Raw genomic sequence first — 14,185 nt, forward strand, 5'->3', positions numbered from 1 at the left:
TCTTTTGGTTAGGCCATTGCTTTGTTGATTTACTAGCAGACACCTGAATGTTTCTGATCATTTTTCACTAATTTTTTTATACATTGTAATTTCACATTGAGGGTGGAAAAAGTTCTGACATGATTTATCTTGGTTTCATTTTTGTATGTCACAAAAACTTGCCATTTTAACAAGGGTGTGTAGACTTCTTATATCCACTGTAATGTAAGGAAAAAATATATATTTCAAAAATATTCAAAATGGTAAGTATATTGATTTTAATTATTGTAAGACAGTGGTTTGGTTCTGAATAATAACAGCAGTATTATAGCAAAAATAATGTAAGAAACAACAATACTGTGAATGAAAAATGGCAGAAATAACAATCTTGCAAGATTTATTTAAGTGAAAAAACAAAGTAAACTATATAGCTAAAAATATGTGGACACCTGACCATCACACCCATATGTGCCCATTCCAAAACCATGGGCATTAACATAGGGTTGATTCCTCTGTGCTGTTATACTAACCTCCACTCTTATGGGAAAGCTTTCCACTAGATTTTGGAGCATGGCTGTGGGGATTGTGTGTATAATTTTTTTTCAACCTGGACTTTTTCTAGTAATCATCATGCAAGCATCATCACCAATACAACATAGAAAAAAAAAACCCCAAAATAAAATCTAATAAACTTTCCAAATCAGTGGACTGATCATACCTTGAATATCTGAAAGAGCACTGTTAAACTATGCACTATAGTTACATGACATAAAATGTACACATATCATATGTGTCAGGGAACAAAAGACAAAAACAAGGCAAGGGCGCTAGAAAAAAAACACAGAGGATATTAACTCGAGAGAAGCAACGAAAAAGCCTACAGGGACTTAGGAAACAACAATAACCAAGCGGGGAACAAAGGCATAAGGGACGGCTTAAATACACAGAACGGCAACAAGACACAGGTGAAAGCAATGAAACCAATTACAGCAAAGAAAAACTAAGGCAGGGCGACATCTAGTGGAGAAAAAAAAACATAACACAACAAAAAACAGAAAAAAGGACCAAAACTCTGACAATATGAAATACGTAATATGAGATCTGGCAGTTTGGTGTGATCAGGTAACTGATAGTCACATAATAAATAACTTTTTATTAAAGTTATTAAAGTTACAACTCCATTTGCTCAGTATATTAAGTTAGATATGATTGCAAGCATTTTATAATGTTGCTGTAACACTTCTCAACTTACCACTAAAAAGCACTTTTCTCACAGATCCACGAGTGTTTATCAGAGCATGGACTGTCATTCCAGCCCTTCTTACTATGAAAACCCCAAATCTCAACACAGTTCTCATTATAACCTGCATTATTCGGTTCCCGCTCACTCCAGTACCTGAAAGCCAGAGAATCAGAATCAGTGTTCAGTTACCTTCAATTCCACACCTTTAACTCAACACTCTTACTCTTTGTTCACTGAGATTTATAACAATAATAAAAAACTACATTATTCCAATAAGAATATGAAAGGAGATAATGGCAGCATGGTTTAATCCATCTGCTGCAGTGTCAAATGCATGAGAAATCTTTATGGTTGTTATTTAGGTTGGCTGGAATAAATACAGAATTCATTTCCGTCTCTTACCCAATGCCATTGGTCATTTCTGTACCATCCATCCATTTCCACACTCGCTCTGTATTGCTGTAACTGTCACTCTTACTCAGCCCAATCCAAGCCCCGTCATTTTTGAGCATCTCTTTAATGATGAACTCCTGTGATTGAGAACAAATTATGAAAAGACTACACTGGTTTAGACTCTCTCTCCACACACACACGCACACACACACACACACACACACACACACACACACCTGTTCCTCTCTGCTGTTTATGATCACCAGGTCTGCTCCTCTCTCTCTGCAGTCCCGTCTGCTCTCAGTCCAGCTCTTCTTCTCAGTAGAGATGTAGTAAAAACTGGACCTGAAGAATCTCCACCCTTGTTTAGCTTCTAATTCTGATCACATAGTAGGACACATAATGTTCAGAGTATTGAGTTAAATGGTTTTTCTCCTGAAAAAAAGGCCAGAAACAGCACCGAGATGTAAACACCGAAATATACCAAATATATGTTTTCTGTTCCTAACTTGTCTTGGCTCTAACTTTAAGTTTCTGATTGAAGTTTAAATACTTTAAAGTATTTACTCACCTATAAAAGCCAACCTGTATCTGGTCTGCAACTGGTCTCTCTCTGTAATCAAGGTGTTGTATCTGGTCTGTAACTGGTCTCTGTCTATAGTCAGGTTGTTGTAACTGGTCTGTAACTGGTCTCTCTCTATAGTCAGGGTGTTGTATCTGGTCTGTAACTGGTCTCTCTCTATAGTCAGGGTGTTGTATCTGGTCTGTAACTGGTCTCTCTCTATAGTCAGGTTGTTGTAACTGGTCTGTAACTGGTCTCTCTCTATAGTCAGGGTGTTGTATCTGGTCTGTAGCTGGTTGTTTTCTGTATTCAGGGTGTTGAATTTGATCCACAGCACTGTGATGGCAGTCAACAGGAGAACACACAGCAGCAGCACACACACTGTAGACACTCTGTAACACTTGCCCCCTGCAGAACAGACACAGGGACATGTATATGTTCAATTTAATAAATAGAAAATCTCATAAAGCTATCAAACAGAGTTTCTTATCTAAATGTGTAAGAAAGGGCTACGTGTGTTTGGTTTGTTTGTTGGTGTGTGTACACACACTAATGTACAGCTTCACCTCTGTGCTCTGTACTAATGTGCTCTGTACTGACACTGTTTAGTGACTGAGCTCCTGTTACTTAAGAAAATCATGAAGCTTCAGCAGCTTTGTAGAAATGTGCAACCTAACAACTATAAAATGACTATAATAAACACAGCTGACATCATGATGCAGATGATAAAATGTTTGGTTTAATCAATGCAATATAATCAAGTTATTAAAGCTGACAGTTTTAAAATTAAATTCGAGTTATTTAAAGTTGCCGTCATTTTTTGAAAAGTTGACTTTATTTATAGTTAACCTTTTTTATTAATAGTTGCTCTTTTTATATTTTTTCATTAGTATTTTCTTTAAAGTACATACATTTTTAAAAACTTGACAGTTGATTTCTTCATTCTTTACATCTAAAAAAAACTAAAAAAGGAGACAAGACCATGTAAATGTGTAAATGTGTATAAAGGAGCTGTGTGTGTGTATGTGTGTGTGTGTGTGTGTGTGTTAGCATGTCATTCTTATTATCCCATTCATGAGGAACTGCATTGCTCTACACTAACAGCTACACATAGACATGGGTACAAATATTACAGAACTAGAGGCATCTACTTGTTGCTTTGAATTCTGATGGCAGAAATTTCTACACACATGTGATTATCTACACAAGACAATGTTGATTTGTTCCCCGAAGCTATTGAAATGGCCTTTGAGGGCAGCAGAACGTCTTCATTCACATAGATAGCTTCGTATGTGTCCTTTAAGTCAGCTATGTGTTGCTATGTGTAGGTGTTGTCTGCTGAAGTTCTTGAGTTCGCATAAACATTTCCAGTCATCTCTATTTCTGATCAGCCTTCAGTCTGTGTAACGTGCAGGTATGTTTTGTCTCCGCTGCAGCTCTCTGAGTAACTCTGTGTATGTGCTGTTGTTAAATATATACGTCTTTGCTCTCTTCTCTGGAAAGGAAGTTGAGAGCCAGATATACCACAGGCAGAAGCCCATTTCTGTACATGCTCACTTTAGTGTCTATGTGTATTTAGACTGAGGTGTGCATATGGTCCCTGTTTGAGAACGAGATTTCATTTCTCTTTACAGGTTCAGTTTCTGTATGTGTGGTAATGCATGTTCTGGTTGTGTTGATGTCCTGTGTCTCAAGATCATGGGCTTCATCGATCACCTCATCATCTCCTCTCTTTCTGCTAGACTTCTTTAACTCAGTGATGATCACATTTATGCTACAGATTATTTGTTATATTGTATTGTATATTTCTGATGGTGAGCATTCACCCCTGTGCTGCTCACTTATTGGCAATGACCCAATTAGAAATTCTGGGAAATGGAACCTGAAACTCACAGGTAGCAGATGATATGTGTCTGTAGTGGTGAGAATATATGTGAGCATATATGTGTGGTCTCCACACACAAAACTCTCTGTTCACCAAGTGACCAATTAGCAACACTGTTTTTATTCCTCAGCAGCATTGTGAATACACACACACACACAAAACTGTACTCAGAACTTTTAACTGAGATAAATTAAATTAGTACTATAGATGTGCTGCTTCAGATTAACACACTTGATCGTTTTCACTAACAAGCAGAAATCCAGTGATACCTTGTAAATTATGACCAGCAGACGGCTCAGAGGGGACAGTTAACATTAATAAGAAATAAAACATGACAGGCTGTTATAGGGAAATCATCAATGGCACTTGATGATTTTCCTATAAGAATACATCCTGAAAACCCATCAGTCTGTCCCTGTGTGTAGCCATTGAAGCCACGTCCATTTTATGATAATTTTAGGATAATTTTATTGTCTACTCAACAAAATCTCAAAAACATCTGGCAACTTGTTTGCACACCTACTGCGCACCTATTGCACTCCATACTTTGTGATGTAAAATACCACTGTGGTGGTGTTTATTCACGCTAGCACACACAACCCTTTCAGGAGTTGCTGAAAATATTGCAGTATTAGTCACACAGATTTCATTTAAAGGATGTTGACATGCTGACATCATTCCTCCATTTTAATTTCACTTTCAGGTTTTTCCACACATCTCCTAGGCTTCTGTTGTATTTCCCTCTTTGAACAAAGGAGAAAACGCACAATCGACCGACAATTCAGGGTGCATACACAGGGTGTACTAGGGTCCCTTTCCAGTGGAGAGTAAGTGATGCAGTGCCCTGTACGGTTCACTGAAACATGAGGAAGTGTCCTAATTGAAGGGGTGTCCTATGCATGGGTTCTTTATGGACAAATTTGCAATTCATTTGCAAAGTTTTCAGCGTCTGTACAAAGTCTAACTCTACAGAGACTCTAAAGACAGCAGATGCAGAGATGAGTTTCTGAAAGTTCCGTGTGGTTTGTGTGGCTCTCACCTCAACTTCCTGTACTGAGAACAGCATATATTTAACACTGAGCTGGGAACTGCAGGTGAAATGAGAGATCTGGACTTAAAACAGACTGTTCAGGGTTCCAGTATTTGTACAGATGAAAACAGAAACAGAGATGTGAAGATGAGTGAAGATGATCATAAGTCAGGAATTTAAGTAGACAACAGATCAGCTGAATTTAAAAACATTGAGGATTTGTGACTGCTGAATATTATATGTGAATATGGGTCTCAGTTTTCATTGTTCAAACAGCATTCAGGTGCCATGACTGTAGGTAAAGATTTTCTGTGTAGTAACTGTAGGTTTTTTGTTTTTTTTCTTCCCCTCATTTAAACTCATTATTAGCAGTGGTTAATGTGGGGCACCAAATGCACAAAACTGAATACTGTTTTCCCTCCGACTTTTTTTTTTTGGAACATTCGAGGCCATTCTGTTACATTTCGTGACTAGAGTCAATCTAAAGGTTAAATCTAAATATTAAATATGAATCTAAATGATATCATTTAAAAAGTCTAAATAAATATAAATGTTATATTTTACATATAAATCTAAATCTTACATGTAAATGTAGAACTTAATATTTTGCTCATCTGCTAATTGCCCCACCTTCTCAGAGTGTGCATCATGGTAGGGTTGCCAGAATTATGCTAATATTCCTTTTTAACTTCCTGTTCATATTCATCCTAAATATCATCTGCCTACAACTGCCTACAAATGACTATAAGATAAAATTTAGACACGAGAGGGCAGTAAATATACAGATTCAGTAACAATGAATTCTCAACTACAAAAATTACTGCTTTCTGTGATGGAGATATTCAGCTTCCTGGGATATATATATATATATATATATATATATATATATATATATATATATATATATATACATTAAATTTATGTACATTACTATACAAAAATAATAACAATAATAATTAACTAATTCAACATTTTAATTCCTTTATTGCCACACAACAAGGTCAGTGTATATACAAAAAATTTTGAATGACAGGACAATAAGTGCAAAATATAAAGAAGGCACAAAATTATTTAAGGCTTTTGAAATATAGCTATTCACAAGCAGTATACTGTATATGGACAGTGCATAAGTATGTGCCACAATCTTGAAATTCCCTAATATCAGTTTAGATTTATTTAAAAGAGTTCATGCAAACAGTACACAGGCAAATGGAAATGTATGTATTTTTATAGCTACGGCCTGATTTATGCATTTTATTCAATACATTTTATTTCATTTCTCTCATCTTCACCGTGTGGACCTCTTAAGAGTTCCTAAACACTCAGGTGAACTTGTAAATATATATTTATATAAAATGTAAATATAAATGCGAATATGCATCAGTTGTATTTTCTTTATAAGATTTTCCAGTGATGCCAATAATTGTTACATGTGGCTTTGTTAAAAATATAAATTTTTATTTAAATATAAATTGTATGTGTATGTGTGTAATTGTAATGATGGTCTTTTAATGTTACTGGAGACGAGTTATTCACAGATCCAGTAGTAAGTTTCTGTGCATGGTCGGTCAAACCACCCAAAACTTCCATTAAACCTGTTTACCACACAGTCCTGGTTTTCTGAAAAAACATTTCCAGATGACCAGTACCTGAAACAACACAGAAAAAGTCTATTGCATTGGACACACTGTAAATGAATAATGTACAATCCTGTGTAATGTATATTAATGTATAATCTCTTACGCAGTGGTCAGTGATGTTCCATCCACCCATTTAAACACTCCTTCATTTTCAAGGTCAGTCAGACCAATATAAATGCCAGGTTTCTTGCTCTTGCTCAAATTATCCACAAACTCCTGTTGAGGTGTTAGAAACCTGATTAGCACAGTGCTAATGTGAGTGTAATGTAGAAACTAAATGTACTCAGTGTGTTGGCTCTATAATCTGCACACACATATCCTTTAAAGCTGCATTATAATTAAGGCAATGCTTAACTATGCATATGTACCTGCTCCTCGTTGCTGTTTATGATCACCAGGTCTGCTCCTCTCCCTCTGCAGTCCTGTCTGCTCTCAGTCCAGGTCTTCCTCTCACTGGAGATGTAGTAAAGGCTGGAGTGAAATAATATCCATCCTAAGAGCAAGTAAATGAATTAATTAATACTTTGTTTCAAAATGTATTTAAAGTTTAAATTAGTAAAGTCTGGAACCAAAATAATTTAGTGAATTTGAATTTTTCCTCTCTTCAGGAATTGTTGTCCCGCACAACTCCCACTCTTTTCTCTCTGACTTTTTTGAACATTGGAGGCCATTCTGAACATTTAGATAGTGACTTACAGTCAGGTCCATAAATATTGGGACAGTGACACAGTTTTGGTAATTTTGCCTCTGTACACCACCACAGTGGATTTGAAATGAAGCAGTCAAGGGGTTTAACAAAAATATTGCATTAACTGTTTAGGAATTACAGCCATTTTTTACAGAGTTCCTCCATTTTCACAGGCTCAAAAGTAATGGGACAAACTAATATAATCATAAATATTAGGATTATTTTTATTACTTGGAGGTAAATCCTTTGCAGTCAATGACTACCTGAAGTCTGGACCCCATAGACATCACCAAATGCTGAGTTTACTCCCTTGACATGATTTGCCAGGTCTTTACTGCAGCCATCTTCAGTTGCTGCTTGTTTGTGGGTCATTCTGCCTTCAGATTTGTCTTCAGTAAGTGAAAAGCAGCTCAGTTGGGTTGAGGTCAGGTGACTGACTCGGCCATTTAAGAACATTTCCAAGCTCTTGGGCTGCTTTCACAGTATGTTTTGGGTTGTTATCCATCTGTACTGTGAAGCACTGTCCTATCAGTTTTGCAGCATTTGACTGAATCTGAGCAGAAAGTATAGCTCTGTACACTTCAGAATTCATCCTGCTACTTCTATCAACAGTCACATTATCAATAAACCCCAGTGACCCAGTTCGATTGGCAGCCAAACATGCCCATGCCATAACATTGCCTCCACATGTTTGACGGATGATGTGGTATGCTTTGGATCATGAGCCCTTCCTTTCCTTCTCCATACTTTTCTCTTCCCATCATTCTGGTACAAGTTAATCTTGCATCAGAACTGGTCAGGCTTTTTTTAGAGGTTTTTTAGCAAAGTCTAACCTGGCCTTTGTGTTCTTGAGTGTTACCAGCGGTTTGCATCTTGAGGTAAACCGTCTGTATTTACATTCATGAAGGTGGCTCTTGATTGTAGACTTTGACAATGATAGGCCTACCTCCTCCAGAGTGTTCCTGACTTGGCTAGATGTTGTGAAGGGGTTGTTCTTCAATAAGAAAAGAATTCTGCAATCATCCACTTTAGTTGTTTTCTGTGGTCTCCCAGGCCTTTTGGTGTTGCTGAGCTCGCCAGTGCATTCCTTCTTTTTAAGAATGTACCAAATTGTTGATTTGGCCCTCCTAAAGTTTCTGCTATCTCTCTGATAGGTCTGTTTTGGTTTTTCAGCCTAATGATGGCCTCCTTCACTTGCATCAACATCATGATATAAGGCGGAAACAGGCCACAGCTGGCCATGAAACTGCTTATCAGTCAATTGTCCCATTACTTTTGAGCCTGTGAAAATGGAGGAACTCTGTAAAAAATGGCTGTAATTCCTAAACGGTTAATGCAATATTTTTGTTAAACCCCTTGAATTAAAGCTGAAAGTCTACGCTTCAGTCACATCTTGACTGCTTCATTTCAAATCCACTGTGGTGGTGTACAGAGGCAAAATTACCAAAACTGTGTCACTGTCCCAATATTTATGGACCTGACTGTATATCAAATAATGGTTTCAAGGTTAAATGCTAAATGTTAAATACAAATGTACTGTAAATGCTAAATATAAAGGTAAATATCAAATATAAATCTGAATGATAAATATAAAGGTAAATTTTGTTCTTAATTATATGAAGGTATATTTTGTTCATATGCCATTTACACCAGCAGGGGTAACGAACTTCCTTTACATTTACCTACTTTTGTATTTTTGTATGTCCGTAATTTCATAGCCGAGACTAATTTCGGGATTTATTGATTGTAGTGATGACATTGTGGTCTCAAGACTAGCATCCTGAATAGTACTTTGCACTATATCTGAAAACAGAAATGGTACATTGGCTGCTGTGGATTGTTTGTAACTTGTCTCAAACTTACTGATCTGATCTGAGGTACAGGTCTCTCAAAAACTCCACTTTCGTGGGGTAGAACAAGCACCAAAAAGACATTTTCTTTTAATACTTTCTGGAGTTTGGTGTCAGCCCAGTTTAAAATCTTATGAGGGCGTGACATGGATGTAGAAACACAGGTTTTCCTGGGAAGAGGAGGATTCTGGTGTACAGTCTCTTGTCCAGGTGCTTACAAGTTTAAGGAAGAGGAGCTGTAGTGGCCACTGGTGTATAGCAAGAGCTTTGAGAAGAAACTGAACTGGCAGGAGTTGCTGGGACATGTTTCTCCCAAATATTTTGGCTTAGCAAACTATATTTATCTCAGGAATTTAAATGATTTGACCTACATATATCTTAAGTTCCATTGTTAAAACAGTGTTCAGAGCAAAACATTGTTCAAGATTTTTAAGAGTGCAATCTGAGAGAAATTTGAAGCATGATAATTAACTGACAAAATATCTGAGATAAGGCATTTGTTAAAAAAAAAACAATCATCTTATGTTTCTGTCCAACAAAAGAGGCTTTTAAACAACAGCAAAGCTGTAAACTCTTAATTGTACATAATGCACTTTAATATAATTGTAAAGCAGGCGCTCACCCACACTGGTCAACCTATTCTGAAATGTATCTCTTTGTTTCTGTAACTGGTATTTCTCTATAGTCAGGTTGTCGTAGCTGGTCTGTAGCTGGTTGTTTTCTACATTCAGGGTGTTGAATTTGATCAACAGCACTGTGATGGTAGTCAGCAGGAGAACAAACAGCAGCAGCACACACACTGAAGTCAGTGCGTAAAATTTATTCCAGTTGGTTCCTGTAACTAGAAAGAAATTTAGTAATGTAATGAACTAACATTTGTACATTAACTGCCAGTGAAGGAGTCAAACTGAGAAGAGTAATGAGAGTTACAGCAGGAAAATTACTGTAATGCTGCATGCATAAACTGAACTAACTGTTGTATAAAATAACATTTAACATGGCTATGTGATGAAACTTGCAGTTGTAGATGCTTGGTGTATTTTCAGTAGTAATGTCCTAGACATTACTTGGTCGAACACGTCTAGAAGGGCCAAATCTAGAACTGATCTTTTTATCATTTCTCATTTTATCCTCCATTATTTCAACAATGTGCATCATCAATGTGCCCCATTTACTGATCGTAAGTTTAATGTTTTCAAATTAAATCAGCATAAAAAACAATTGGAAAATGAATTTTCTATTGAATGAAACTGTAATTAAATTGGTGAAAGATTTTTTAACACCAGGTTTTCAAGAACAGACATTTTCATAAACTGTTAAAAAAATATATTTATGTGTTTCTGTTTGTTTACAATGTTTACTACCTTCATTAAGACATGCTAACCTTAAAACCTGCGTACCTGTGTGTCGAACTTGTAGGTTCCTCATTGTGTTGCCGTTCTCCATACCAGTGTTGGCATTGTAACTTCTAATAGCTTCTGCATTCGCAAAGATATTCACAGCCATCTCTGCTTGCTCTCTACTGTTCAACTCCTCAAAGTTTTTCACATCATCATAAACATTCTCACACATCGCTAATCTATTATAGATAATGATAATCTATTAAACCACTGAAGTATTGCATCTCTGTCTATCTGGATGTGACACAACTGCACTGCTGCGCCTTTATACTCACATGTGGCGCATGCAAATTGACGTTTCATTGATGTACCTCTGCCTGTAAATAAAGGGATCAAACATCAGTGATTTCTTTTGAAAATGTCTTACTGACTTTGCATGTGGAAAGTTTCATTGATGTGTATCTGCCTGTAAATAAATGGATCAAACAGCAGTGTGTTTTTTGGTGAAGATGTCTAAGTTTTAGATGTTTTTATAAACCTATTTAAGTTCTACCCACACTCCAACACTTCTAGTTTTGATTTTGCTCATGTTCTTTAGGTAGAGTTGGGCTACTGGGTGTGTACCACGCATTAATGATCCTACTGGGTTTATGGCGAATTTCTCGTTCATTTTTATTATTTTATTATTAGAAGGTCTGTCTTTCTAATTCCTGTATAATTTACACATTTGTCAATTGAGAGACATGGATGATAATTAAAACTGGACAACCCCACCCACCTACATACCTAGCAAACACCGAGAATACCACACTAACCAGCTAGGATCACCCTAGCAACCACCTGGAATACCATAGCAACACCCCATTAACCAACAGGAATTCGATAGCAGTGGGGAATGGGAGCAATGGGGAGCCATCCGAATACTGCACTCCCATGTTACTACAATAGTGTAATATATTTAAAGCTGCATAAAAGATATATAAAACTGCAATAGCTTCCTAGCTATCTGTACCCAGAAATGGAACACACCAACTTGCAAACACAATGGTTTCTTAGGACCAAGCCCACCTACTTCACCGTCTGTATGGACTTGATCAGAAGCCCACTCCTGGGCAAGAGTTTGTGTCTTGTGTAAAAGGTCTTTACCCTTTGAATGGATAACTTTAACATGAAAAACTGTCACGATTGCACTTCCGGGTCAGTGGCCATTTTGGGAGGAGAGCTTCCCGTGGTGGCCATTTTGTGTCCCAGCACTATAAAAGGACTCTAAGAACACGTGGTCATCGCCAGATGGTCTTCTCTCTTTACCTTTGTGCATCAGAGTTGCTATCGCGCCTGTTTTTCGTCTGTTCTCCTGGTTTTGACCCTGCCTGTTACCCGTTTTTGTGTAAGTCTGCTCTGCCCTGCTGTTGTTTGATTGCTGGATTTTGACCATTCAGACTGTTCTTGACCTGGATTTCAGCCTGCCCTTTGTATTAGTTTGTTTCGGACCTTTGCCTTGTGGACTTTAACAAACCTGTGAGCTGTGCACTCCTTTTGTATTTGAACTTTGTGTGGACTCTGTGCTTGCTGCTAGCGAGTGTGAACTGTTTTTGTATTTTGAGCTCATTGTCTTTCTCTTCCCGCTCTACTGCCTTTGCGCATACACCCCTACCGTTTGTTGTTTAGAGAACTGCTTAAATTCATTAAAGACTCTCAAATGAGTACTCCTGTCTGCGTCCTGCATTTGGGTCTGACTCAGCTACTCTGACAAGAAACAGTTGGGGTGGCAGTTTTCTCCAAACATCAACCAACAAAATTTCAGTTCATCCACACTAGAGTATCAACAATCTGCTCATTTTTTCCCATTGCATCCCATAGATGCTCCATAGGGTTTAAGACTTAAATTTTCTTTTTGGCAAAAAAAAAAAAAAGGTGGATTAATGGTTTCCACTGCATTACTCACCCTCTATACCCATACTCATTCATACTGTTTTGAATACTTTGTGTTCCAGTTGTATCTGGTAATTCTTATTGATGTCTGAAGCAGACATTACTGTTTCTTTAAAATAAATGCCACTTTTTTTTTTTTAAATGTTGTTTTCTATAATGAAATTCAAAATTCATATTTGTAAGTGTGGCTTAAGTGTCCAAATACTTTTTGGGGCCACTGTGTATGCATTTACCAGCATATGTCTGCCCCCTTCCTAGATGCTCTACCATCCCCTCCTTACCTCCTTAACCAACTCACATCCAATTTCAGTTGCAAGAAAAAGTGGCTGCTTTTGCTGCCTCAGGGTCTGGACAGCTTACAATCATTGAGGGAATGATGAATTCAAAATTGCATCAAGAACTTTTATAGGAGAAAGTGAGGATAGTGCTCCATCACCTTAATGAATGTTGGGAGATGCAACAAGACAAGGACCCAAAACACACAGGTAGATGAACAAGAGAATGTTTTTTCCTACTGACTTTGCATGTGGAAAGTTTCACTGATGTATATCTGCCTGCAAATAAAGGGACCAAACAGCAGTGTCTTTTCATGAAAATGTCTTCACTGGTTTTACATATGGAAAGTTTCACTGATGTATATCTGCCTGTAAATAAAGGGACCTAACAGCGGTGTCTTCTTGTGAAAATGGCTAAATAAGTTTTATAAACTGATTTAAATATTACCCACAGTCCAACACGGCTCACACAGAACATCAGACCAAGAAATTTAGACCAGTTGCACATTATATTTTGGTGTTAAATAATTGTGTAAGGGAATTGGGGTACCAGTGTCAATGATTTAGTGTGTATTTACAAAATTTCCCTTAGGCAGTGTGAATTTTAGATATTGTTTGCATTGTGAGGCTGATTATTGTTGAGTAATGATAGCTGAAAGAGAAAAGATGTGTTTGTTGGATGTCTGACTCTGTGATAACTGTATCAGAAATTTGCAGGTGGGTCTTGGATCTACTTCTGTCAGATGTGATGATGTAGGTCTCATGAAAATTCGTACGTATTGTACTAAAAGACCAGCCAGCATATTCATAACACTTACAAAGTCTACGTGTGATTCGTAGATATTTCATGATCCTATGAAGCATTGCGTATGACGTGAATCCATTTTAATCCACTGTGCTTCCACAAAGCCTGTGCTTTTTCTCCAGCGTATGTGCTTTTGTATATCTTTTAGTGTTTAATATATGGTGTGTGTATTGTAGTTGATGTATATAAAGCATTGTATGTTCTTTTATAGCTTTGATTTTGTTCACGTTCCATAATTTTAAGCTTAGGTCAGGCTACTGGATGTGTACCGTGCATCATGTTTATGATCCTGTTGGGGTTGCAATGAATTTCTGTGTTAACATCCAGTTTCATCATTACCTCACACGTAACATCTTCTAAATGATGAATATCAGCATCCTCTTTCAAACACACAATGTATATATCCAAACTTTCACTCTGTGGTTACCTAATGCTCGCCCCCTACTCAATTTGTGCCGCCCATGCCGTGTACCAAAATAATTTAACCATGCCCACATCTCCACTACTACCTTTGTTGTCTCCCAGCCCACAGATGTAAAATGTATAATATATATTTAAAATCT

General features: G+C 37.1%; 1 protein-coding gene across 2 annotated transcripts; it reads right to left on the reverse strand.

The window, feature by feature from the left end:
• Positions 1–6,505: 6,505 nt before the first annotated feature.
• LOC117596817 (CD209 antigen-like protein E) lies at positions 6,506–10,893 on the reverse strand. Of its 2 annotated transcripts, none has more exons than XM_034302533.2 (5): positions 10,671–10,893; positions 9,893–10,105; positions 7,101–7,225; positions 6,836–6,948; positions 6,506–6,741 (listed from the first exon to the last, which is right to left on the reverse strand). In XM_034302533.2, the coding sequence occupies exons 1-5, from the start codon at positions 10,840–10,842 to the stop codon at positions 6,621–6,623; spliced, it is 744 nt and encodes a 247-aa protein (XP_034158424.1). In that variant the 5' UTR covers positions 10,843–10,893; the 3' UTR covers positions 6,506–6,620. The 2 variants fall into 2 exon arrangements, with proteins under 2 accessions (XP_034158424.1, XP_034158423.1); XM_034302532.2 differs by having other exon boundaries at positions 9,893–10,111.
• Positions 10,894–14,185: the final 3,292 nt, after the last annotated feature.

Source organism: Pangasianodon hypophthalmus, chromosome 28, assembly GCF_027358585.1.
Source record: "Pangasianodon hypophthalmus isolate fPanHyp1 chromosome 28, fPanHyp1.pri, whole genome shotgun sequence".
Lineage (NCBI taxonomy): Eukaryota > Metazoa > Chordata > Actinopteri > Siluriformes > Pangasiidae > Pangasianodon > Pangasianodon hypophthalmus.

Coding starts and splice junctions, on each gene's coding strand:
- LOC117596817 (XM_034302532.2), bottom strand. CDS start 10,842: ATGTGTGAGAATGTTTATGATGATGTGAAAAACTTTGAGGAGTTGAAC. Junction 6,949..7,100: donor TAAACAGCAACGAGGAGCAG/GTACATATGCAT, acceptor ACACCTCAACAG/GAGTTTGTGGATAATTTGAG. Junction 6,742..6,835: donor GGAACATCACTGACCACTGC/GTAAGAGATTAT, acceptor GTGTTGTTTCAG/GTACTGGTCATCTGGAAATG.